The following is a 25,668-nucleotide window of genomic DNA, read 5'->3' as shown; positions in this document are numbered from 1 at the left end:
TAAACACAATCCAGTAAGGCGGAACGTACACTTCGTTCGTGAATGCGTATGTTCCAAAACATTCTAAACGATTCTAGGCTTATCAGCGACGTTTCAGAATTGTCATTAGTGATTTGATACCCGTGGTCACTTATATTTTCTACTTTAGTTATTCGAGTAAATATCCAATACTTAGATTTCTAAACACACAGTAAAAAACGCCGTGAATTGTGATTTAGCTAGAATGTAACTAATTTTCAGAAGTCACTTTCAGTAATTTTGCTTTGCCTAAAATGACAGCAAATGATAAACAGAAGAGTGAATTCAAAACTGCGAAGTGTATTAGTAATTGTATTCTACTTCGAAGTGAGGGTTGAAGAGGAGGGACCTATGTGTCGCTGTGGCATCCAGGGGGTGCATTGCACTCTAAAAAATGATAACGTTGACATAACAGCAGATAATGGAACTGATAATAATAACAAACACACTCGCAGACGAGGACGAGTTTGTTTATTATTATTATTATTATTATTATCAATTATTACACGGTCCTGTGGTTCAACAAGGCGTAGGTGAACATTCGACTGAAGCACGAGCAACTTATCAGTGACTTACAATCAGAAAAGTAATCCGTCATCATCTGACCTCAGGTCATCACCATGGAGTGGCCAATCACGGGCCTGGAATTCGATCTCAAACATATGTTTGATACCAGTTATCTCAAATGGGTCTCTCACCCATAGGTGTGTAAGAATAGTTATTCTATCTGGCAGGCCAATCGAGAATTCTTCAACTTCTTGGGAGTAGTTATTATGTGTATGATAACAAACATGTATACACCTAATATGATACATAGCATGTGGACTATGCCCCAGAGGTAAAATCATCAGAACATTCCCGACTTATGGGGTAGTTCAAGCATAGTCTCTTCAGCTGAAGAACAAGTTTCATTTCCTCACGACACCTGTCCACAACATCTGAAACGGCCAGCAGTAGACACTGTTATGTGGCAGTAGATATTGTACCTTGTTTCCGACGATTGTCGAGGTTTGGCAGTGACTTGTAATTGAGAGTTACTTTCCTTAGCTGCGGTTGTTTATAGTCCAGACTCCGTCCCAGCGCTTGACACCTTTGTCACCCTCACTGTATAGAGAACTCCGCTGTGTGGATCTTGACGATTTACTTCCGGGACTGACTACTTTATTCGAGCAGTTTCTCGAAAGCTAGCTGTTCCTATATAAGTGGGAAAACGAGGGCGATTCGAGGTCTTCCTTCTTCGACCACATTTGTGACCTGTCTTCTTGCCCAGTGCGGACGTGATACCTATTGAAAAACACCGACTTTTCTACCTGCTTTCAACACTGTTTCCTGGATGCAAGAACCCCTCACAAAATACATTCAACTCTGATCAATTCTGGACATGCGTGAGTGCAATGACTTGTGCAGTAGGGCCTGTTGTTATTGCTGCTGCCACTGTATGGCCTCTTACGATTGTCAACCACATGCTGTGTGTTTCAATGTAATTTGTTAATTGTTCATTGATCTTGTGGGGTTAACCTTCGCGTTTCCATTTCAGATTCAACACGTAACAACGCCTATTTCGGTGACGTGGGAGATAAAGTATGTGATCTTTTATTATGTATACATGTGTCGTATGTTACGTACCTCATAATGGATGATCTGAACCGAAAGTCCCGTAAGCTTTTTTTTTACCGTTTGTTGAAATCCCACATTCAGCAATTCAATCTGGACACCACACGTGTCTGAACCATACTCAGTGTTGAGACCACACAGGTAACAACAATGTTGAAACCACTCTCTTAACAATCAACCCTTAAGATACATCTATATACTGCTTCTGGTTGCGCTGGCATATTATGATCAGTGTTTTCAACATTTCCCCTAAATGACTAAATTAGCCCATAGTAAACGTACACAAAACATCCCATTAGTACTTATAGATATTGATATCACATAAAAATCCGTAGAATGTTCATAAAAGGCGAATGCTTGTCGTGAGGTGCCACTAACGGGATCGGGTGGTCAGGTTCGCTGTCTTAGTTAACACATGTCATCGTACACCCATTGCGTGGATCGAGGCTCATGATATCACTGGGTTGTCTGGACGAGACTCGATTATTTACAGACCGCCGTCATATAGCTCGAATATTGCTGAGTGCGGAGCTAACAAACAAACAAACATCATAATGACGACTGCTTGTGATCGCATTGCAAAACAATGGATAGTTTGCTGTGCGGATATCGGAAGTAAACTGTGGAGTCCGTACAGATGACATTCATGTAAGAGGCTCTAAGGCTAACAGATCTTCTAGAAAGTTGTATGTATGTGTGTGTGAGTACACGTATGCACGCACACGCATGCACACACGCACGCACGCACGCACGCGCGCGTGAACATGCAACCAATTGAATCTATTGTGTTCTGTAAGTCTTCTGTTCTTTGACATCTAAATGCGTCCCATGTCTGGTTGTATTAGCGATGACTCGGTATTTGCCCTCCATACCCGCGAGGATGTGATTGTTCACATGGCAGTGGTAAAGCCATGTCCCAGGATTGTCGGCGGCCATCCTCACTGTGATAAACATTCCCGGATACAATTGACTCACGTCATTTATTCGAGCTGTGTCGCTGTATTCAATCATCACGTTGCCATGGAAATGAATGGAGTGAAGGTCAAAGTCTGAACCTAAAGCCATCATGTACCAGTCGATTCTCTCGCCTTCGTACATCGTTGGACATTTGCCGTTTCCAAATATATACCCATTAATTACTGAAAGATAGAAGAAACGTAATTAGTAATAAAAATAGTCTTTAAATGGACACAATACGAACATTAGCTTAAACATACATATATTTGGTTCCACTGTATAGGCCTTGTCATCCTGGACATTTCTGTATATTATATATTATATACACACACACACACACATATATATATATATATATATATATATATATGTGTGTGTGTGTGTGTGTGTGTGTGTGTGTGTGTGTGTGTGTGTGTGTGTGTGTGTCCTGCGTGTGTTATGATTATATGATTATTGTGGGATATCATGGTTACATTTTGTTTCATAGGTTGCTGAGAAACACCCTACATCAAACAACGTTTTTGGGGGACATATGCAGAATAACGAAAACAACACAAAGCCCCGTTGGTAAAAAACACAGATATTGACACGAAAAGGTCTTGACTTACATGTGTTCTTGGGATAGCATTTCAAAAAAGATAAACATTTATTATCATTCAAAATCTAAAGGATTCAGACCACCGTTTATGTGCCAAAGCCTCCATTACCTTCACGTGGGTTATCTTTTGATTTAATCTTAAATATTTTATCTAGACAGTGAATCAATAATAATCCGGTGGCAGATTCCATCAGTGTTCAGATTCACATGAGAAGACAGTCGACATGTATCAGTTTTCAAAATGCATGATCAGAAAATATTATGATCTAAATATACACCCAACAAAATTACTGACACTGTTTAAAGGTTCACAAACATCAATAAAGATACCGACTGTACAAAACATGTTCAACCTACCATGCATATGATTACTGTTCACAAACCCCTGGTTCGTCGGATCCACCAAGTCTGGTCGCCCGGCAAAGGTATTTATATTTTCCTCTATATACCAGCTGAGATTTTCATCAAACATTGCAAAATACACCGCAAAATCCTTGTCAACGTCATTTCGTTTTCCATCTTTTCCAAGCACTCCAGGCCTGCAAATCACCAGAGGTCCCACCAGTCCCGAGTTTGTGTCTGAAGCCACGTCAACGTCGGAGTAATACATCCGCGTCACACACGGCGCATCACCCTTTCCCGGTCCAACCTCCGCGGTCACCTTCCACTGGTAACTAACTGTTTTCCCAGGGTCTGCAATTGGTTGATCACGTTGGCGTGGATCCCAAGCGGCAGAACGAACCTTGCTATAAGGAAGTCCCTCTGCATGAACTGAATATGGTCTCATGGCTTTGTTTCGGAATACAATTTTCAAAGTGTCCCCGACATGGATACGGATAAGTGGACCTAACATGCCCAAATATTCCTCGTCTGGTGTTCTTGTCTTTGGTTTCCGGAATTTGGCATCAGTATATTCCTTGTACACTGCTTTGATGTATCTTGTTCCTAGTAGAGTGTCGGTATGGTTTGTATACCTTTGACCAGGTCTAAAAGAAAAGGAAATCATTATTCGTAGCATTTTCCTTTTCAGTCATCAAATGAGTCGGATCAATCACTTTCAATTTATTTATTTAGGTATTTTTGTGACTTTGTTTAATCTCGTGACCAGCTTTTGATTCCATTGTCTATCCATTTCATATTTCCAATTGAAAGACAAAAGTGAAATGTTCAAATAATATTCTGAAATATACTCATGCAAGGCTTGTGTGTATCCTTGTCATATTCCAAATGCGGCGCATGAAACCCTTTCCATAATCATACGATTCCGACTATAGCGTATTTAAGGATCACCATAAAATAGTGATGATACCATGTGTTCCCGAAAAAGATAGCGTATTCTGGTACCCGTCACAAACCAATACAAAGGCAAGTCAATTGTTCACCTAAGGAAGCAGGTGAACGTATGTTAACGTTTGTTCCAGGCCAAAGTAGGGAATTGCATCGGACATAGTTGTTGTCACTGATGTAGCAAATTTTGAAAAGTTTTCCATGCGTCTTTTATTCAAAAGACATTACAATGCTTTGCTTAGGCCCAAACATGGCACTCTTTAGTATTCGTAGAAGGCGACTATTCTTGTCGTAAGAAGCCACCAACGGGATCGGCTGGTCAGCCTCGCTGACATTGGTTGATGCATGTCATCGTATCCCAAATGCGTGGATCGATGCTCATGATGTTAATCACTGGACTGTCTGGTCCAGACTCGATTATTTACAGACCGCTGTCATATAGCTGGAATATTGCTGAGTGCGGTTTTAAACAACAAACAAACAAACAAACAAACAAACAGAAAGAGCATGGTCGACTGTATAATCAAAGACTGAAACTGCTAGGCTTTTGCTCGAGATAAAAGGAAAGTTGACGTCATCCGTCTTGTCATACAGTCATGCGCATAGAGTAAAAAACAATTGAGGCTGTTTCTTCACTGGTCCCTTTTTTTCTAGGTCAGGTGGGTAAACAAGTGGAAAGGAATGTGTAAAAGGATACTCAGCTGTACACAGGTTGCTCCGTGCCAGAATCGAGTATTTTCCCAATTAATTGAAGATTGTTGTTTCACGCAACTGTCAGCAAAAATTATTTTGACTGTAAATAATGGGTTGTGATCAAGCAGCAACAGTGGTAACATATGTGCCAAGACCAAATGGATGATGAACGTCTTCAATGCAGTAGTGATTTAGCGAAAGTTTGATGTAGATTCTATATCAAGCAAATGGTGACCTTTGAATCTTTACCACAGCGTTACGCACAATAGTATTAAGTAGTTTATCAAACATACAATATTCACTAAACAGTAGTTACTATTTACGTTACATCTGTCCCTCCAACATCTCAGACCCCAGTGGTTGAGATACAAATTTACTGTTAATGGTGACCTTTGAATCTTTACCACAGCGTTACGCCCAATAGTAATAAGTAACTTCTTGGAGTGGCATTTAGAAGTTGGAGTGATGAAGTAAGACGAGTTCTATGGATGAACAACTTCTTTATTATTGTAATAAAGAAGTTGTTCATCCATAGAACTCGTCTTACCTTAGTAATAAGTAATTTATCAACCATACAATATTTACTATACAGTAGTTACTATTTACGTTACATCTGTCCCTCCAACATCTCAGACCCCAGTGGTGGAGATACAAATGTTACTGTTAATGGTGACCTTTGAATCTTTACCACAGCGTCACGCACAATAGTAATAAGTAGTTTATCAACCATACAATATTTACTATACAGTAGTTACTATTTACGTTACATCTGTCCCTCCAACATCCCAGACCCCAGTGGTGGAGATACAAATGTTACTGGGAACGGTCCACGCCGTGGGTGTGATGAGACGCAATCTTCAAGGTCACAATTTGTGTGAACTGGATTCCCTTTCATTTTGTCATGAATAAGTTGTAATAAATCCCTGACGTCGTTCGTTTCTGAATGAATACTCGCCCGTATATGTAGACAATTCTTTCAAAGTGTGTTGTCAACATAGCAAATATAAAATGCTGGTCTAACACTATAAATGTTATACTTGAATGCAGTTCAACCTACCTCCCTTTGGTGTGGAACGGTTCACCGCTCACTTTATCTTTGTGATCCGGGGCATATTCCCATTCCACCACCTCTGCCTGTATGTAATATACTCTCTCTACGCCGCGAGGTGGCGCAGGAGTGGGGGAGTGGGTAGGTGCACTCTCCTTCACGCTGTACATTGCCTTAAGCCCACCACGAAAGTGAAGATTTGCATGACATTCAATGCCCCAGACTCCTTGATTGTGAAATAAATTGCAATATTAGATGCAAGTAATAACATGACATGAGACTTTTAATGTCTTGGTATCATATGATTATGAGTGGATACAGTCAGTAAATTTTAAAACTCAGTTCTCATATGTTCATAAACAATCAGAGCCTGTTCGGATGACCTGTATCTCTTCGGGATGTCGCTATCAACATATATGTATATTAGGCAAGTGACTTTGTTCGAAATATGCCTCTATTCATCCAACAATATATGGGTACCCATTAGGATGAGATGGTAATTTGACTGTTAAACGTCTTGTTCCTCACAGGCAGATTAGTTTTTATACTCCCCGGGGAGCTGAGGAAGAAAATGAAGTGCATGCTGATCAATTTGCTGGGGTAATAATGTAACGCTTTGGCGTATGGATTTGAAATTGAAATTAGAAATATGTACATTATTTAAATACTGTAAAACTGCGTTAGAAACCTCGTTAGTTCAAAAGTCTATCTCCGGGGACGTGAAGTTCGTATTATAGGGGTTTCACTGTATACAATATATACTCCCAGCATGAATCCGGGGATTTGAATAGACCAAGTGAATGTATTTAGGTGTACCAAGGCGTGATGCTGCTATGATATGTGTGTCTACTCTATTAATAGGCCACACATTTCGTGTGTATTTCATCCAAACTTAAATTAGGTATAACGTAGGTCGGGTTTTTATTTAAGAAAATGTACATCTTCATTGAATAACGCTAATTTGCAATTTGTAAATTAAAGCCTGCATTCAAATGAAGACAATTGTTGCTTCATCTGAGGTTAGCGCAACCAATTGGCATAAATAATGACAGAGGAAAACTGGTACAACTCGAGAAACGCGAGCATAAACGCTAAGGCTCCAAATATGGGTTTGTCGGGAAACCGGAAACATTTATTATATTTTGGCTTTACCAGTATTCTTTGCAACCATTGTCAAAGTCTTCAGTGCTCCGGACACCAATCCTGTGGACACCTTGTGCTGATGATGATTGATATACTCGTTGCCATGGATATAGAGAGTGTGAAGGTCATTCCATCCACCCAAAGCAAACACGTGCCACTTGATACGGTCGCCCTTACACATGTTGAGACCACGGAGATTACCATACATCAGTCCATTGATGCCTAGAAATGATGAAATATAGGTGGCTTTTGCAATAACGAGAAATGAATATTGCTTTGAAGTATATTAAATATTGGCAATGCCACAAACAAGAGGACATAGTCCTGCCTTCTGGCATACATTGTCACACAATCAGCCAGACTACACGTTTTAACTATTTGATTCTCATCAAATAGTCGGTATGTTTGTGACCTATTCTACCACCCGTGAAGACCCGGGGTAGAATAGGTCTTCAGCAACCCATTCTCGTCTTAAAAGGCGACTATGCTTGTCGTAAAAGACGACTAACGGGATCGGGTGGTCAGGCTCGCTGACTTGGTTGATGCATGTCATCGATCCAAAAATGCGTGGATCGATGCTCATGATATCAATCACTGGACTGTCTGGTCCAGACTCGATTATTTACAGACCGCCGTCATATAGCTGGAATATTGCGGCGTTAAACAATGAACCAACCTATTCTGCCCAAAATTCCCAATGAGGACATTTCAATGGCATTCCATTGATGCTTGTAAATGATATTTGATTGAATGTAGCCCGAGGCTGCTATTGAATAATATATCTATAAACCTGCAAGTAACATGTCTTACCTGCACGTATTATGTCAAAACTCACTTCGCATGGTGTTGGATTCAATGAAGTCATCATCAGACTTGTTCCTTTTTGGATCGACTCCAGCCATTTTGATATTTTCTTCCAGATACCAAGAAATGTTTTCATCCATCAATGAATAGAAAAGAAAATATTCCTTGTCGATCCCAACCTAGAAGCACAAAGTACCAGATGCCATCATTGAAACAAGAGCACTATAATAGTATGTCGACCATGGGACGTAGCAGCTCATTATACTCACCAGGAGGTTACGAACTTAAACTGAATTGTGTCCCCTCTGGCCAAGACCTATACGACGGCGGGAGTGTTGCTGAGGGTGCGTGGTAGTTACCATTTCATATATGTCAAACTTAAAAAATAATTTAAATAAACATTCCCCATGATGTGAAAGTTCTCTGAATAAATCAAAATAAATGTGTTCTGCTTGGTATTATAACCTCAAACAAGATATACATGACTTTATGACAACGAAAATAACTTTCATGTGATGTTGTTTGTTTATAGTTAATGGGTAGATACGTGACCATGTAAGGCTTTTCATGTTGCTGAAAGCTCGATCTCAATGGACAGTAAAACTGTTTTAAGCCCCAAACGTTCAACTAACTTCCATTCTTTGGTTTGAGACTAAAATATTATGACCTGCACCTGTCCCATGTCTGTCACTCACTTCCCTGTCATTTTTCCCAATAGCCCCCTTGCGACACACCAACAGAGGCCCGACCAGGCCACTGAAGCCGTCTGTGATCACGTCAACACCGGAACTGTAGAAGCGGCTGATGCATGGTGGGTCTTGATGGTTGGGTCCCATGTCATCTGGCACAGTCCAATGGTATTTCACCATACTGCCCGGTTTCACAAAACTCTTGGATTTATCTGAATGAAACGAATGAGTAAACTGCACCTTATGCCGTAATATTCTCACTGCCTGGCGTTCGTCATTTAGGGGAAAACATGATTAAGCTGTTAAACGGTGGCAATAGTGTACGGCCACAATAGAAATCAAGCCTAGCAGTCTAACAGTCAATAATATGTTTGTTTGTTGTTTAAAGCCACACTATTCCAGCTGTGTGACGCCTGTCTGTAACTATTCGAGTCTGAACCAGTCATTCCAGTGACTGACATCATGAGTATAGATCTACACAATTGGGATACGATGACACGCATCAACCAAGTCAGCGAGTCTGACCGCCCGATCTCGTTAGTCACCTCTTAATCCCGGTTTTTCACGAGTAGTAAGTAATATGATATATACTAATAAACATGCTTAAGAGAGGCAACTGGTGTGATATTTAGAGCATTTTAACTTTTTCTTTAAATATTTATACATATTATATATTCTAAAAACATCGCTGTTTTCAAATGGATACAAACGTATGCCAGCTAAATTTTAAATAGCCCGAACATTCAATGAACTAAGAAAGAGTGCAATATCTACCTGGATTGTTATCATTGTACAACATGCCCTCGTTGTTCTTGTCAAAATGAACGCCCTGTGGATGGACGGAGTAGCCACGTGTAGCCCGATTCAGAAAGTACACGTGTATGACGTCACCCACTTCCGCCCTGATGGGAGGACCAAGGAGAGCAAGGTGCTCTTCATCTTCCTTGCGCGGCTTTTGCACCTTGAACGACTTGTCAGTGTACTCCACAAAGACTGCCTTCTTGTACGTTCCTCCTATAAATTTCCTGTTCCTCATAAAATATGTTTTGGCAAACCTGAAAACGTTAAACCAGCGTTTTGGTTGGCCACCAGAAACAAGACAGATGTATTAATCAATTAATTATATTAATTCACTCGAACATTTGAAATTGTACGACGCTGGTTGTACATTTGAGCCAGAATTCTATGACGGGTAGCGCCCCTTAGATGCCAGATTCTGCACATAATGAGTTCGAATGCTTGCTAAGGACAGTCAGCGTAATGACACTCTTACTTATCCGCGTAGAGATGGGGCACCTCTGGGTCCGCCTATGTCTTAATGGTATTATTGACAGAAGAAATGTGTACATCACAACAAATTGCAAGTACCACGCACCCTTCAACAAGACTCCCTCCGTCGTATAGGTCTTGTCCAGAGGGGCCATAATTCCAAAGTACTTCCTCTGCCGCGATGAAGTACTTCCTTACCCTCCTCGGAGCCTTCGGTTTGGGTTTGAAGTGCAGTCTGTTGCATGTACCAATGTTGATATATGCACTTGTACCAGCTACAAAACGACAGCTAAACAATCAGCAAATGCAGCGGGCATTAAATTGAAATGTATACCAAAGTCAGGTGCTATGGCAATTAAAGAAGTGAGTGAGTTGAATTTAACGACGCCTTTTGCTGTCATATCATTGCTTGGAACTGCAAAAGGTGGCCTGAGATATGGTACGCATGTGACACTTCGAGCTCGGGTGGACGGCGTGACGAGACATGGGTTTAACCACCGGCAACCCCACTGCTCTTTAGCCCTGAGGCTAAATCTAACTGCTTTGTGGTAAGCGGTCATGGCCAAAGTAATATAATATTGCCCAATATGGTCCAAGGTGAACAAAGGTGATTTAAACTGTCAATATCAAATTATCTCAGGCCATGACAATAACGCCATAACGTATTCGCATGTTTCAAACAAACTCCAATGCAAAGGATCCTGATCTCATAATATATATATATATATATATATATATATATATATATATATATATATATATTGGAACTGAGTGCCGAACGTTGATAATTTGGACCGTGTTTACGCAACAAAATACCACCGCTGTTGTAAGGAATATTCGAGTCAACAATAAGCTCAAATTCCAATTTTACTTCTGCTTTGAACTGATGTACATCTCTATTTAGATTTTAAATCTCAAAAACGTATGTATGGGTCCATTTTCAGCCGAACTAAATATCAGCACACACAGTCACAAAGTCGTTTGAGGTGCGGCAATTCGCTATTCAGAGTTGCATTCCTTAGGTGAGTCCGAAACTATGATTGAATTATTTCCACGCCGTGATGTAACTGACATACTGTGCAAGACAGTAAAAAGTTCCATTTGCTTTTGAGTATATAATGGATGAGTAGCATCTTATACATTTTAAAAAATAGCCTCGTCTTGTCATGTCTGGATGAATATATGGGTATAAGTACATAAACTTACCGTAAAGATGCGATGTAACCTGATCATACATGAGCCATCTTCCGACAGATCGAGCTTTCATCGTGACTGTGGCGAACTGGGCCACCTCGATACGCACAGAGTTTTGCCTGTAAACGTACTTATTCAGTTAAGACGTAGGGGTAAACGATTAAGACCTGCACCAGTTCGGGATTTCCAGCTGTATTCAGTTGACACACAATGCTATTACTAGAATTCTGTCCAAAGCTGCATTAACCACAACTAATTTACTCAGTCACGCATTACTTGCAAAAATATCATACCTATGTTGAAACTGATCAAACGTGTGGCCGCTGACAGCGATTGTGTGCAGGTCGGTAGTGTGTCCAAGACCAGCAAAGTGAAGGACGATTGTCTCTCCTTTACACGCGTTTATCCCAGGCAAGTTCCCGTAGATGTAGCCGTTAAATGAGTTCATGGCGTTGGACTTCTGGAATATGAGATCGTTCAGATCTATTGAAGACACATTTCCTGCAAACATGTCGATGTTTTCGTATATGTACCAGCTTCTAAATTCGCTGACCTTGGACACGTAAATGGCGTAATGACGTTGTTTAACGGGTCTGCTGAGTGTACCTGTAACAGCAGTGTAACATCATTAGGAATACGCTGACAATAATGTAAATCTGATTATAAAGGTATTTTCCGTGGTCGTCAACTATAAGAGAATTACAACAACAAATAAGTGAGTGAGTGACATGAGTATGTTTATTTCGCTGCTTTTAGCAATATTCCAGCAATATCACGGCGGGGGACACCAGAAATGTGCTTCACACATAGTACCCGTGTCGGTATTCGTTCCAGGATCTTCGGCTTTACGAGCGAATTCTTCAACCACTAGGCTACCCGACTGCCCCTCAACAACAACGGAAACACCGGCATTGTTGATAGCTTTGTTTACGAACAAACTTACACCTCCCGTATAAATTAATACAAGCCCCAGGGTAAAATAAACGTGGTGGTGGCATTGGGGTTGTATATACCGATCTCTTCCACTGCACTAAAGTAAAAGTAGATAATGACTTGCTGTGACACTGAAATCAAAAGAGCAAACATTTGTAGTTGCTTGTGTGTACCGACCCCGAGGATGCACATGATCATTAAGGGAACAGAGGTTTCTTCAGTGAATTCTGCTCCCTCCTGGAAACACTAAATACAGTTAGCGGAACCCTTCTCATCTGTGGGGATTTCAATTTTCATATGGAGGACACAAAGAATCGAGAAGCAGCAAGATTTATCAGTCTTCTGGATTCTACATTCGTCGCCATGTTAGCAACCATGTGACCGCTGTGACAGGAATTACGGATATATAGGATATATATATATATATTTATATCACGAGTGACATGTAATATATAATGCTATATCTTGCTTGACAACGGTATATGGATCTGTACCGATACGTCGCCTTTACAGTAATTAAAGAAGTTGTTAATAGATAAATTGTGTCTACCTTATCATCCGTCAACTGCTGAGTAGTGCCTATCAAACAAGTCAAATTGACAAGAAGGGAGTTAGTAGAAACGTCCTATGGCCGACTCCATCATAGTGTCACCTGTAACATTCTTCATGTCCGTTCTAATGATGGTAACTAGGCTAGCGCAACCTACCAGGTTTACAAGCAAATATGAATCCCACCAGTCCTGCGTTGGTGTCTTCATTGGGATGAACATGTGAGTGGTAGATCCATGAGAGACATTCAGGGCTGTCTTGGGTGGGGCTAGCGTCGGGGGTGATTGTCCATGTGTAGATATGGCTGTGACCAGGTTTGACCAAATCCTCAGCAGCATTTGTGTTGTGGTAGCCATCAGCATAGAGCGCACCTGTGTGGTTGAATTAAGGAACAGTCTGTTTTGAAATAACGACTAGACATAAATATAAAGCATCAGTATAATAAGTAAGAATAAGATTTATGGATGAACAACTTCTTTATTACAATTAAGAGTGACATTTCGATGTAGGTTTTAACACCGTTATCAAGCAACAATGCTTATACAGGAGAGTATCAACAAACCCACGGCCTCCCAATAGGATCCCAACTATCACCCTTGATCACTGAGATATTTATGATCAAACTTGAAGAAAAAGCCGTTGAAACATCCCCATTAACCCCCCTCTCCTGATTCCGCAAAGTATCCTACATTCAAACAATGACCCCAGAACCCTACTGGAGAACCTGAATTCCCCAAACCCACGAATGCAGTTCACCATGGAGGAAGAAACTAATCGTCAGCTCCCCTTCCTTGATGTACTTGTACCGAAAAATAGTAACGACAAACTCCAGACCACTGTGTACCGGAAACCAACCCACACAGATCTATATCTTCACTATGCCTCCAACTATCCACCTCAAGTCAAGAAAGGAACTATTTCAACCCAAGCGAGACAAGCTCACAACATCTGTTCAAACAAGCAGCATCTTATCACTGAACTAAGTCACCTCAAACAAGTATTTACACAGTATAACTACTACCCTGAGCAGCTAGGACAGCAGACCATACAGAACATCACCACAATATCCCTGTCAACAGTCTGTACCCTTTGTGATCAGCCTCCCCAACTTTGGCACAGTTACCCACAAAATCCAGAGACTCTTAAAGAAACAAGCTAACATTGATGTAGTTTTCAAAGGAAGTTTCATTCAGAACACAATTAAATCCACAGGGAAACCACCATCCAGCCACAAACTAGAACCATCAGGAGCAGTGTACCACATTCCCTGCAATTGTGGATAAGTTTACATCGGCGAAACATCTAGGCCTTCAAAACCCGAATTAAATAACATTAAAGCTCAGTCTCCAAAGATGAATCTAAATCAGCTCTTTCAGACTATATCCGTGACAACCCAAGCCACAGCATTCAGTGGGATAAAGTCAAAGCCCTCACCACCAACCTCAAAGACTTCAAAATCAGAAAACTACAAGAAGACATCAACTTCAAAAGACTCCAACCGTGGATCAACCGTGACCAAGGTTATTGCATACCCCCGGATTACAATCAACTCATCAAAGACCCCAATCAGTCATAATCCTGTTGTTTATATTACTGTCTTCGCTCTTTTATTTATGTCACTGACTTTGGCGGTAATGTCTCAACTAACCCTTTTGTGTACATAATAGGTTTTTTCCAATCCAGTATAACTACACCTGATATCTACTCTACTGTATAAACATTACCTCCTACCTGTATATATACTTGTCAACTATACTCTGTATATCACTTGCTTGATAACGGCGTTAGAACCTACACCGAAACGTCGCTCTTAATTGTAATAAAGAAGTAACTGTTGTTCATTCATAAATTTTATCCCACTTAGTACTCCAAATTCTAAATGCCTATCAAAGAATTTATCACTATAATAGTTTAATTTGATTTCTATATTTGCAAAGCACCATTGTACACACTGTAGCTGGATCTGACCTGTTTCTGTCACACGCATTGGATATTATTATTATGAGCAGGACTAGATTATATCAAACATCTTATTGCTAAGACGCCAAACACACGTCAGCCATTTCCAGGTTGCTCAGAAAGGGATTATCGATGAAGCTTGCATATTGATAAACAAATTTGGATAATTTGTACGATATTGATGGGATCATCCATACACATTGTTAACTTCACTGATTAGGCGGTTTCATCAGAATGTCCAAAATATGAACATGGACGCACACAATGATGCAAGACAGAAGGAAGACAGACTCTGTTCCAAGTTTCGACCATTGACTGTCCTGCCCAATAGCTTAGAGGAACTCACATCGCTATTTTCTCCATGTGATTATTGATTTGAGATGAACGTTTGCGTATTTTATCACAAATAATACCCTTTAAACACCCAACCACCTACCTTCACTTGTTTTGTTGTATTTCACACCGTGGGCGTGCATAGAATATGTATAGTTCTTGGCAAAGTTTTTAAAATGAATAATAAGCACATCTCCTTCTTCACCCTTAAGTATTGGCCCTACAAACCCCAGCCATATTGGCTTTGGTTTCTCCACAGTGTAAGTGGCGTCTGTGAATTCTTTATAGATGGCTTTCTTATACACATGTCCAAGTCGATCCGGACCCTTTTCCAGGTAAAAATCTGCATCACTTGATATGTTGTAGCTGTAAACAAAGGGTAATATGCAATACATAATTCCAAACTGATTTCATTCTCAAATCTTTTTAAAAATCAATCAAAACCATACCACACCTGAACACAGTATCTTATTGAGTCTTAGACCTACAAACCAGAGGTTGTAAGGGTGAAGCAACCTATGCTGTCAGTATATAAATCATCCTTATTTCATAAAAAAAAACCGAATCTACAAAAGCATCAGTTTGTTCATAACGTCATTTACGATCAATCAATAGTGAAGAATGTATTTCAAGCTAATTTAGCACTCGGTCGACCAATTGCATGCATCCCACACGTTCGCCTGTATTTGATGGAATCTTGAATCAAATCTTGAATCGACATCACATGCCATTGGTTTATGATGTCTCATTCAAGTACTAACCTACAAAAGCATAAACATCAACGTGTGCAAGCCATTTCATTGTGCCATCACCAAAATGTCCTGCAATCAACCACCGATCCAGTTTTATTACCCCTAACACGAAGTGCTTCGACTGTTGCAAGTTGATGTTACGGTGTGGCAGTTAGGGTCGTCGCTTTGGAACAGTACACTGGAGACATACTCTAACCCATCACCCAAGAGGGCTCATGAGGTTAAAGTGTTTTGCTCATCATGAAATCCTTCTTCCTAGACTGCACATATTACTCTCTTCAAACCATTGACCCGTGAAGATCCGGGGTAGAATAGGTATTCAGCAACCCATGCTTACCGTAAAAGGCGATAATGCTTGTCGTAAAAGGCGACTAACGGGATTGGGTGGTCAGGTTCGCTGACTTTGTAGATGCATGTCATCGATCCCAATTGCGTTGATCGATGCTCATAATATCAATCACGGGTTTGTCTGGTCCAGACTCGATTATTTACAGACCGCCGTCATATAGCTGGAATATTGCTGAGTGCGGCGTAAAACAACAAACCAGCCCACCAACTCTTCAAACCATCAATCTACCTCTTTGGGGTGACCAGATCCTTTCCGCTGGGGGCAAAGTCCCAGAGGACTTCAACAGCGGCGATATAGTAGTGTCTTTCAATGGCTTGACTCCAAGTCACGTATGCGATAAGGATCAACAACGTGGTGCACATGACTGAAACAGAAAGCAAGAATATATTCAGGTTTCAAATGTCTGTTACTGATTCCGTGGTTATGCTCTCTCGTGAAGCATGAGGTCGTACAAAACAGTAAATAATCCGAGGCAGGCACAAGAAAGAAACCTAATACATAATTGGATTGATATTTGTGACTGATTGCATGTTCTCGTGGATCGTACATATGCACATCCCGAGGGGGAAGGGTGCGTGGTTTTGTGCACGCAGACGTGTTGTCTGATAATGTGTCGCAGTACCCTGACAGCGTGGATCGTGGCTCACGATGCCAACTCTGAATTAGATATGTTGTATGATAGCGTATCTTGGTACCCTGAATATAGAGCCTGACAGCGTTGATCGTTGCTCACGATGCCAACTCTTATTTAGATATGTTGTATGATAGCGTATTTGGTACCCTGATTATAAGGCCTGACAGCGTGGATCGTTGACCACGATGCCGACTCTGAATTAGATATCTTGCATGATAGCGTATTTTGGTACCCTGATTATAGGGCCTGACAGCGTGGATCGTGGCTCACGATGCCAACTCTGAATTAGATATGATGTATGATAGCGTATCTTGGTACCCTGAATATAGAGCCTGACAGCGTGGATCGTTGACCACGATGCCGACTCTATTTTATTGTTATTAAAAGAAGTGCATGTTACATAAAATGCACTTCCGCCCAGGGTATCAGAGAGCCCATGACATATAGTACAATTTACCAGTACATAATAGGTTTTTTTTTACAGAAAATAACATACTTCTCACTCTGGTAATACAAACATATTGCACATATCAAGTATGCTGAAACTATTAAAGTTTATACATCATATTGCAGTGCAGGAAAGTACATGGTCTCAAACATTAAAGTCTTAAGTACAAAACTAAAATTAAAATAAAAGCTGCTCCTCATTTTCGATAAGTTTATGATACAGCATCCAAGCACCATAGAATTTCGGCTGATTACCTGTCTTGAAAGCAATATCTTTTTCAATGTTGTATTATGAAAAAGCTTCTTTTTTATAAACATGAACATAAGACTTTGTATTTTGGAATTTGCATGTATAAATATAGAATTTTGCAAAAAAGTAAAAGTAAATCAAACACTTTATCTGTTTTTTTTAATGTTTTCTGTATCTCCAAAAAGTATCAATTCTGCACAAAATGTCATATTATAAACCTGAACGCTGACACTGAACCTGACACTTCATCCCCAAATCGTTTTATTACATCAAATTCCCCAAACAAGTGTTTGTTTCCTTTTCATTGTGACAGAAGGAGAACAGATCCTTTTTGAAAATAATTAAGTATATTCAGAAACGTATTAGTGGTGAGAATTCTTTGGTTAATTTTGGATTGAAACCATCGCAGTTTGACAGCCTGTGTTGTACTGAATATTTTATTACAAATATTGTTCTAATTTAAGCTTTCAAATTGTAATTCCAACTTATCCTGCCCTGTAGTTTTTACTTCTGTAGAAACCAAGGAAACATAAATATGCTTTGAACCTGACTTGGAACTACAAATAGTTTCAACCACACAGCGCTTGTCCTCCACAGAATCTGTAGGAACTTTAAGGTATTGTTTAATGCTGCTGACAATACCATACAACTCGAAATAGGATGAACAAATACCATGCATTTCATTAAATTCTTCATATAATAACAACTCCTTATTTGCCTTGACCAAGTCTATAATTTGGGAGTCACCCTTCTCCAACCAGTATTTCAAGAAAAATGATTTCCTATTAATTTTAATATAAGGGTTGGTAAAAAGAAATTAATATTGGTTCAGTAAAAAAACTACTGAAGGATTCTGGCTTGACTTTCTCATCAAGCACTGTAAACAACTTTTCCAAAACTTATCAAAGATAATTTTCTCTCAAGGAACTTAACAGGAAACTCACCAAGTTTACACAAATAAGGTTATGTAGATTTAGATCATCTTCCCGAGACAAGAGAGTTAAATGACAACAAAAATCCAGTTTCCACCCTTGCCGAACTAGGCTTGTATTATGGACTCAGAATCTGAAATCTCAGTCATCTGAACCAGATAGTGTTAGGGTTAGTCCAAAAGTTCACAGAGAGATGGAGGTCAGTCTATCACTCCCAGTCAGAGGGAACAGACCTTCCCCTCGCTCAAGATCTCCTGTTGAACAACCGTGAGCATCTCAAGTTCAATCATTCAGTGGAACTGCAGAGGACTTTGCAATAATTTTAATGAATTACAATGACTAATCGGGATTTTAAAATCATCAGCATTTTGTATTCAAGAAACTTACTTGAAACAAACAGATCAAATCAACCTAAGATTTCGTATAACATAAATCGTATAATTCAATTACTTTTCTCCTCCATGTCCTAAAGCCACTAGAGGTTCTTCCATCTTGGTGAGGCAGGGTGTTATCAACAGCCCCGTTTCTCTGAATACTCAATTTCAAACTGTGGTTGTCCGTGTGACCATGCACATTGTTTTCACTTTGTGCTCTTTGTACCTTCTTCCATCATCTACTCTTCATCAACGTGATTTGTAGGGACTCTTATGACCAACTCCCAAAGCCATGTATTATCATGGGGGATTTAAATGGATATAATCCACTTTGGGGTAGTGTTCACACAAGCAGTAAGGGTAAGATCATTGAAGAGTTCATTTCAAACAATTATTTGTGAATATACAATGAAGACCCAAACACGTAGTTACATCCTGGTACAGGAACAAACTCCTCTCTAGGTTTGTCATCAACAGACCCAGATCTACTAAATGAATTCGAATGGTCAGTCCATGATGACCTTTGTGGAACTGACCATTTCCCCGCCATATTAAAACCTGTTTCCCCATCTGAAATTCCGCCTTCAACAACTTCACTTGGAACTTCACTTAGGCCAACAGGCCCTTATTTGAAATACTTGCCTCAAATAAGTTAACACGTGATCTGTTTATTGACATTACTGATCTTATACAGTTTTTCGCCGATGAACTTAATAACATAGCTGATGAATGTATTCCAAAGTCCTCGGTAAATCCACACATTCCCAAACCATGGTTCAATGATAACGCCAGAAAGGCAGGGAAAATGCTGAACAATATTTCCGTAGCCATCCTCTTGTTCATAATTTAAATAAATTTAAGATTCTAAATGCTTAAGCACAGCATACTTACAAACAAAATAAACGCCAATCGTGGCAAAACTGTTTCAAAAATAAATTCACGTACGCCTATGTCTAAGGTATGGAACATGATCCAACAGATAAAAGGTAAGGGTTCTAAATATAGAATCCGCCATCTTAAAAATAGAGAAGAATTATTGACTGATACTTCAGACATTGCAAATAAACTTGGTGAAACTTTGGCACAACATTCTTACTCGGCTAACTAATGTCCCTAAATTCCAAAAATACCAGAAGAAGCATGATAGGAAATCTCCTAATTTTAAATCAGATAATGGGGAAGATTATAATGAAGTATTTTCAATTCATGAGCTTCATACTGCCCTTGGGCAAGCTCATGATACTGCTACAGGTGCTGATAACATACACTATCAACTCTTCAAACACTTACCAGATACATGTTTGGAAATCCTTCTATCAATATTAGATGAAATCTGGACATCTGGAAACTTTCCTTCATCATGGCATGATGCTATAATTGTTCCCATTCCAAAACATGGACGAGATCATACTAATCCCTTTAATTACAGACCCATTTCATTGACTAGTTGCGTTTGCAAAACCATGGAAAGCATGGTTAACAATAAATAAGTATGGTACCTGGAATCTAACAATTCAATAATACATATTCAGTGTGGATTATGGAAGAATCGAAGTACTGTTGACCATTTAGTCCGGTTGGAATCATTTGTTAAAAAATGCTCTTATTAACATCCATCATGCAGTGTCTGTCTTTTTCGATTTAGAAAAAGCATACGACACTACATGGAAACATGGTATTTTAAAAAAGTTTTAAATGATTCCATTGATGGATCATTATTCGTAGATGATTTTAATATTTCATGTCGTGGTAAGAATATGAATACTGTTGAAGGCAGCTGGAATTATGTCTAAATAAAATCCATAAATGGTCGTTAGAAAATGGTTTTCAATTTTCAAAATCTAAAACGAAATGTATCCACTTTTGTAGAAAATACACACCTCATAGAGACCCAGAGCTTTCCTTAACTAAACTAAAGAAATCAGACACTTACCGACTAATGTATCAGCAAGAATATAATTAAATAAGAAACATTTACAACACTTCCAAGTCTATATTTACAGATGGATCCAAAGACGGTGACGCTGTTGCTAGCGCCACTGTCATTGAATCCACAACCATATCATCTAGTGAACCAAATGACTGTTCAGTTTTTATAGCAGAATCGCAGGCAATATTAACAGTTCTCAAATATATTAATACTCAGTCAAAACATAAGCAGTTCATCATATTTTCTGATTCCCTTTCCTTTCTTCAGGCCATTAAGAATATTTTATCTGAACATCCACTGTTACGCGAAATTATAGAATTACATAACGATCTTCCGACTGGCCAGTACGACATCGTCTTTTGTTGGTTACCCAGCCATGTTGGAATCATTGGTGACACAATGGCCGCTGCTGCTGCAAACATACATCTGTAATTAGATGTTACATCAACGATGTTATGAAAAACTATTCACCATACCTAATCCCCCTTTCTTAACAGGTTGACAAACGTTAATCCTGTTTACTTTGTCTCGTTTATCACTCCAACGAAATTTAAAAAAACCATATCACAACCAACCCGAATATGTTGATTTGCACTAAAATAAAGTTAGCACCAAATTTGTATTTTAAAACAAACAAATAAAAATTGATCGAGAAAATGGGTCACTCATCATCACACACCCAGGCTCCAGCTCAATTCTAGGTTCCCCGTCCTCTTTGAGTTTCCATGCGCTCTTGGCATACTTTCTGTAACAACGATCCCCTTTTCTTGAACCTTTGCATGTAGTTGTTGTTTACGCAGTTCAGCGGCTTTTCGTACCAGGCGGCCACGAAGTTTTTTCAAGTCGACAAGCAGGTCTGTACGGACACTGAGCCGGTGTTTCGCCAATTCCCTCCCCACGGAATAGGTCGTCTTCAAAATCTGATCTCTGTCCTCCATGCGCACGAATTTAATGATGATAAGATCTTCTGTCGGTTTGAGTGAGTGAGTGAGTTGGGTTTAACGCCGCTTTTAACAATATTCCAGTTATATCGCGGCGTGTCAGCTTAATGTGGGAGGAAAGCCCAAAGTTATGCAGATCTTAGACGTTTACCACTTCGGTGGAAAGCCACGAGCACGGGTATGGTGCTGACAAACCTAGCAAAATAAGCGGGGCGAACCGGGATTCGAACCCGCAATCATAGGTTTCTGGCGTGCCCAAGGGACGCAACTCTGCACAGCGAATCGCGGCGCCTTAGACGACTGGGCCATCCGTGCCCCCCTGTCGGTTTGAGTCGAGGGAGTCTGTGAATATTCACAAATAACATGTTGTCCACCGCTTGTGCATCCAGGTGTAATTTATCCTTGGAAATGTTTCTACAGGTCTTGTCAATATCTGTGATTGTATTAGGCACTCCGTAGTTTAGTAAGGATTTACGGGAATACATCTCTGAGATCAGTAGCTTTTCTCGGAGCTTGTCGATATCGTCACGGAGGCGTTGTTCTGATGACGCCATTTTGTCACCAAGGTCTTAGAATGTGTTAATTAGGAATTAGATGTGTTGTATGATAGCGTATGATAGCGTATCTTTTGCAACCTCATTATACCGCCTGATAGCTTGGATCAATGCCCACGATGCCAACACTGAATTAGATGTGTTGTAGGTGCAGTTGTCCTGCGTTTTACCATAAATATTATTCCATGTTGTAGCTGAAGCTTACAGGTTCCGTGGGGTGGCGAAGCGGTTAAAGCGTTCGCTCGTCACGCCGAAGGCCCGGGTTCGATTCCCACATGGGTGTGAAGCCCATTTCTGGTGTCTCCCGTCGTGATATTGATGGAATATTGCGAAATCGGCATAAAACCATACTCACTCACTCGTGAACTCTTTGAAACGAGAGTGAGTGAGTGAGTATGGTTTTACGCCGCTTTTAGCAATATTCCAGCAATATCGCGGCGGGGGACACCAGAAATGGGCTTCACACATTGTACCCATGTCGGGAATCGAACCCGGGTCTTCGGCGTGACGAGCGATCGCTTTAACCACAAGGCTACCCGACCGCCTCAGATATTAACAGAAAGAAGAACTAATACTGCTTCTTTGTTTAAACCCATCTCGGTTTGTCCTAATCAGTTTCAAGAGGTCAACATATGTGAAGAGACATCATCTTGTCACTCTGAGTGTATGCACTAACGCACTAAGATTATATGACTGTGTCAATCATTTTGACAGACACACATGACGGTTTATCCGTGACAGCAGTAAATCATCTTACGCTGTACTGATGAGAGTACATACAGTCAGGAGACAAACATTATGTGCGTTATATGCCGGTTTCATAACGTATTCCATGCCCGGAAATTCCTTTTTTTCCACTTTGGAAAATACAAAAGTACTCAATACTAGTATATCTTTCACAGTCTTCTGGCATTAATATATACTAATTGATCCAAACTTCAACATTTTGTCAGTGTTTGAAGGGGTGAGGCAATAACAGGCATTTGAGTGAGTTATAGAACGTCTAACTTTGTCATTCCCTATTTTGACCTTAGCAGTTTGTTCATGTGAACACGTGACTTGCCCTCGCGCGCGTTATGACGGGTGCTACCTGTAGGGCAGACTACGCTCACCTTTTCACGAACACCTAAAATCATCAATATGTGATCAGTTAAAAATATCAGTTAGTTGCTATAATCTATACACGCTATGTAGCATTTACCATGTCATCAGCAAATTATAAGGTGGTCAATGGTTTTAGAAGATTACAAATATTTACACTTTTGCAGCCACATTGATAATTTCAACTACCATACCACTTGTTCCAACACTGCAGTCAAAGAAATCCCTTTAACCATAACCTGTATTGCTTTCACACTATAATATACTTTACCTGATATTCCATTTTGTAATAAAACATAATACAACAGAAAGTGCTGTACTGAATCAAAGTCTTTGGGAAAATGAAAAACAGTTACATACACACAACCTTTCTTCTTTGATAAATAATTAAATAAGATAAATAAATAATAAAACAGATTCGTGTGTATTGTTTTATGTTTAATGTTTAAATAATACGTTCAACTGTACTTACGACAAAAACAATGACAAGGCATGTATGAAAATATCGCATGTTGATTGTCGTCATTTGAATAAAATCACCAACATGTGATAGTGATTCATAAACACATGTAGAGAATACTTAGGGTTATGGAAATAGATTTGTCGCTTACTTAGCTCTTCAAAATTGATGTAAGCTCATTGTTAGACTAGTTGTGTCAAGTTACAATTGTCTTGTTTTCAGTTTAGGCACAGCTGACGAATGGATACATATTTTATACTGGCCTCTATACAAGCGGCGCCGTCATGCCTCGGGTAACAAATCTTATACAGATCTCGGACGAGCCCTAAGTTTCTATAATTCCCAAGTTGAAACGAGAAGATTAACCAGACATCGGTTCGCACAGAACTAAATTGTGAAATCAGCAAACAACACAAGATCCATGAATAATTGACAAAATTTACTGAAACACACATGATTCGGTTAACATTTATCTAAGTTAACCACATACGTAAAAAGGTTTATCTTTCTTAAACATCATACTTTCTATGTTTCTATGTAGCAATGATCATGTCATGAAGTACATCAACGTTACGATCTAGTGAAGCCAATTTGAAAAATAAACTTTAAGGCGTTCATTCAGTGGTCTAAGAACAATACTCTGCGGCAATGCTAATGGTTTGGTGATTAATAAATGCGCCAAAGGAAATAGAACATACAGAAAGCTCCCATTCTTTGTGAGGTTGCTTGACAACATTTAGATCTTAAAAATATCCCCCAAATAGGTAAATTCGCAATATCGTTATACATGTATAATCAGGATCCATTTTCAAATTTATATATACATATATTGCATATATGGATAATAAAACGTGATTTTGATTTCTATCTAAACCCATGCCCCGTTCTTGTGTCTGAACTGATATAACCCAGTTATTGACCCAGTCGTCTGAGGCGCCGCAATTCTCTTTGCGTCCCTTGGGTAAGCGAGAAAAGTTAGATTGTGGGTTCGAATCCCGGTTCTCCCTAAATATGTTTCAAGGTTTGTCAGAACCAAGGCCGTGCTCGTGGGTTTCACCAAAGTGGTAAACGACTGATACCCGCATCCTCCAACATTAAGCTAACACGGCGTGAAATAACTGAAATACTGTTCAAAGCTGTTCAGCTCACTCACCCATAAACCTATTAACATGTAAACACGGTTTCGGTCTGGCTCCTGTTTGAAAATAGTGACAAATGTATCTAATTGTAAAACAAATGCAATGCAGTTCAACATATAAACCCATAGTTAAGCATAGTGCGAACATACTGATAAATAAAGCTCCCCCAGTCCTTACCTCATGTGCTTGATCAGTAACAAATGTTCCCCTTGTTCTCTGAATTGTTGAATCAACAATTAAAATTATATAGTCTGACCCGAAATGTACAGCGCCTCTTCATACAGCCTATATTCTCACCTCTGACAATGTATGAATTATTTTATTTCGGAAATGTAGGCCATCCCGCCCATAAGTCACAAACAATTCGCCATTAATATTTTGATGAAATATCCGCCTTTGTACATGCAATGCATAACTATCAATATATTAATTACAAACAAATATTTTTCAAATATATCATAGTTTTTTTTTTAATCCTTTGTTTTCTCACATTGTAATCACCTAATTTCCATGCATGTTGGTTATTACAGATAACGTTAATTGGCTTTTCACAACGCTAAAGTACTGACTCCTCAAACTGTCATAAACAGAACATATCAACAGTGTTCTTCATCTTCGATAACTTTCTTTTAACATTTTTTTACAATATAAACATAATCTTTCTTCGTACAAAATACTTTCCTATCGTCCTGACCCAATACGTAAATTATAATTAAA

At 39.6% G+C, this 25,668-nt stretch overlaps 2 protein-coding genes across 2 annotated transcripts; both read right to left on the bottom strand.

Annotated features, from left to right (window-relative positions):
• Positions 1–556: 556 nt before the first annotated feature.
• Positions 557–9,055, bottom strand: LOC125375971 (hephaestin-like protein). The gene is made up of 6 exons (XM_048387079.1): positions 8,858–9,055; positions 8,194–8,341; positions 7,368–7,580; positions 6,225–6,441; positions 3,545–4,173; positions 557–2,771 (listed from the first exon to the last, which is right to left on the bottom strand). Exons 1-6 carry the CDS (start codon positions 9,029–9,031, stop codon positions 2,413–2,415), a joined length of 1,740 nt encoding a protein of 579 aa, XP_048243036.1. The 5' UTR covers positions 9,032–9,055; the 3' UTR covers positions 557–2,412.
• A 1,677-nt stretch (positions 9,056–10,732) lies between these two features.
• Positions 10,733–22,251, bottom strand: LOC124151683 (ferroxidase HEPHL1-like). The gene is made up of 9 exons (XM_048387067.1): positions 22,181–22,251; positions 21,127–21,182; positions 18,686–18,706; positions 16,418–16,553; positions 15,192–15,454; positions 12,955–13,167; positions 11,608–11,920; positions 11,327–11,433; positions 10,733–10,737 (listed from the first exon to the last, which is right to left on the bottom strand). Exons 1-9 carry the CDS (start codon positions 22,249–22,251, stop codon positions 10,733–10,735), a joined length of 1,185 nt encoding a protein of 394 aa, XP_048243024.1.
• Between the last annotated feature and the right edge of the window lie 3,417 nt (positions 22,252–25,668).

This window comes from Haliotis rufescens, unplaced genomic scaffold (genome assembly GCF_023055435.1).
Source record: "Haliotis rufescens isolate VD_foot unplaced genomic scaffold, xgHalRufe1.0.p SCAF_64, whole genome shotgun sequence".
NCBI lineage: Eukaryota > Metazoa > Mollusca > Gastropoda > Lepetellida > Haliotidae > Haliotis > Haliotis rufescens.
This window is presented reverse-complemented; position numbering and strand designations above follow the sequence as displayed.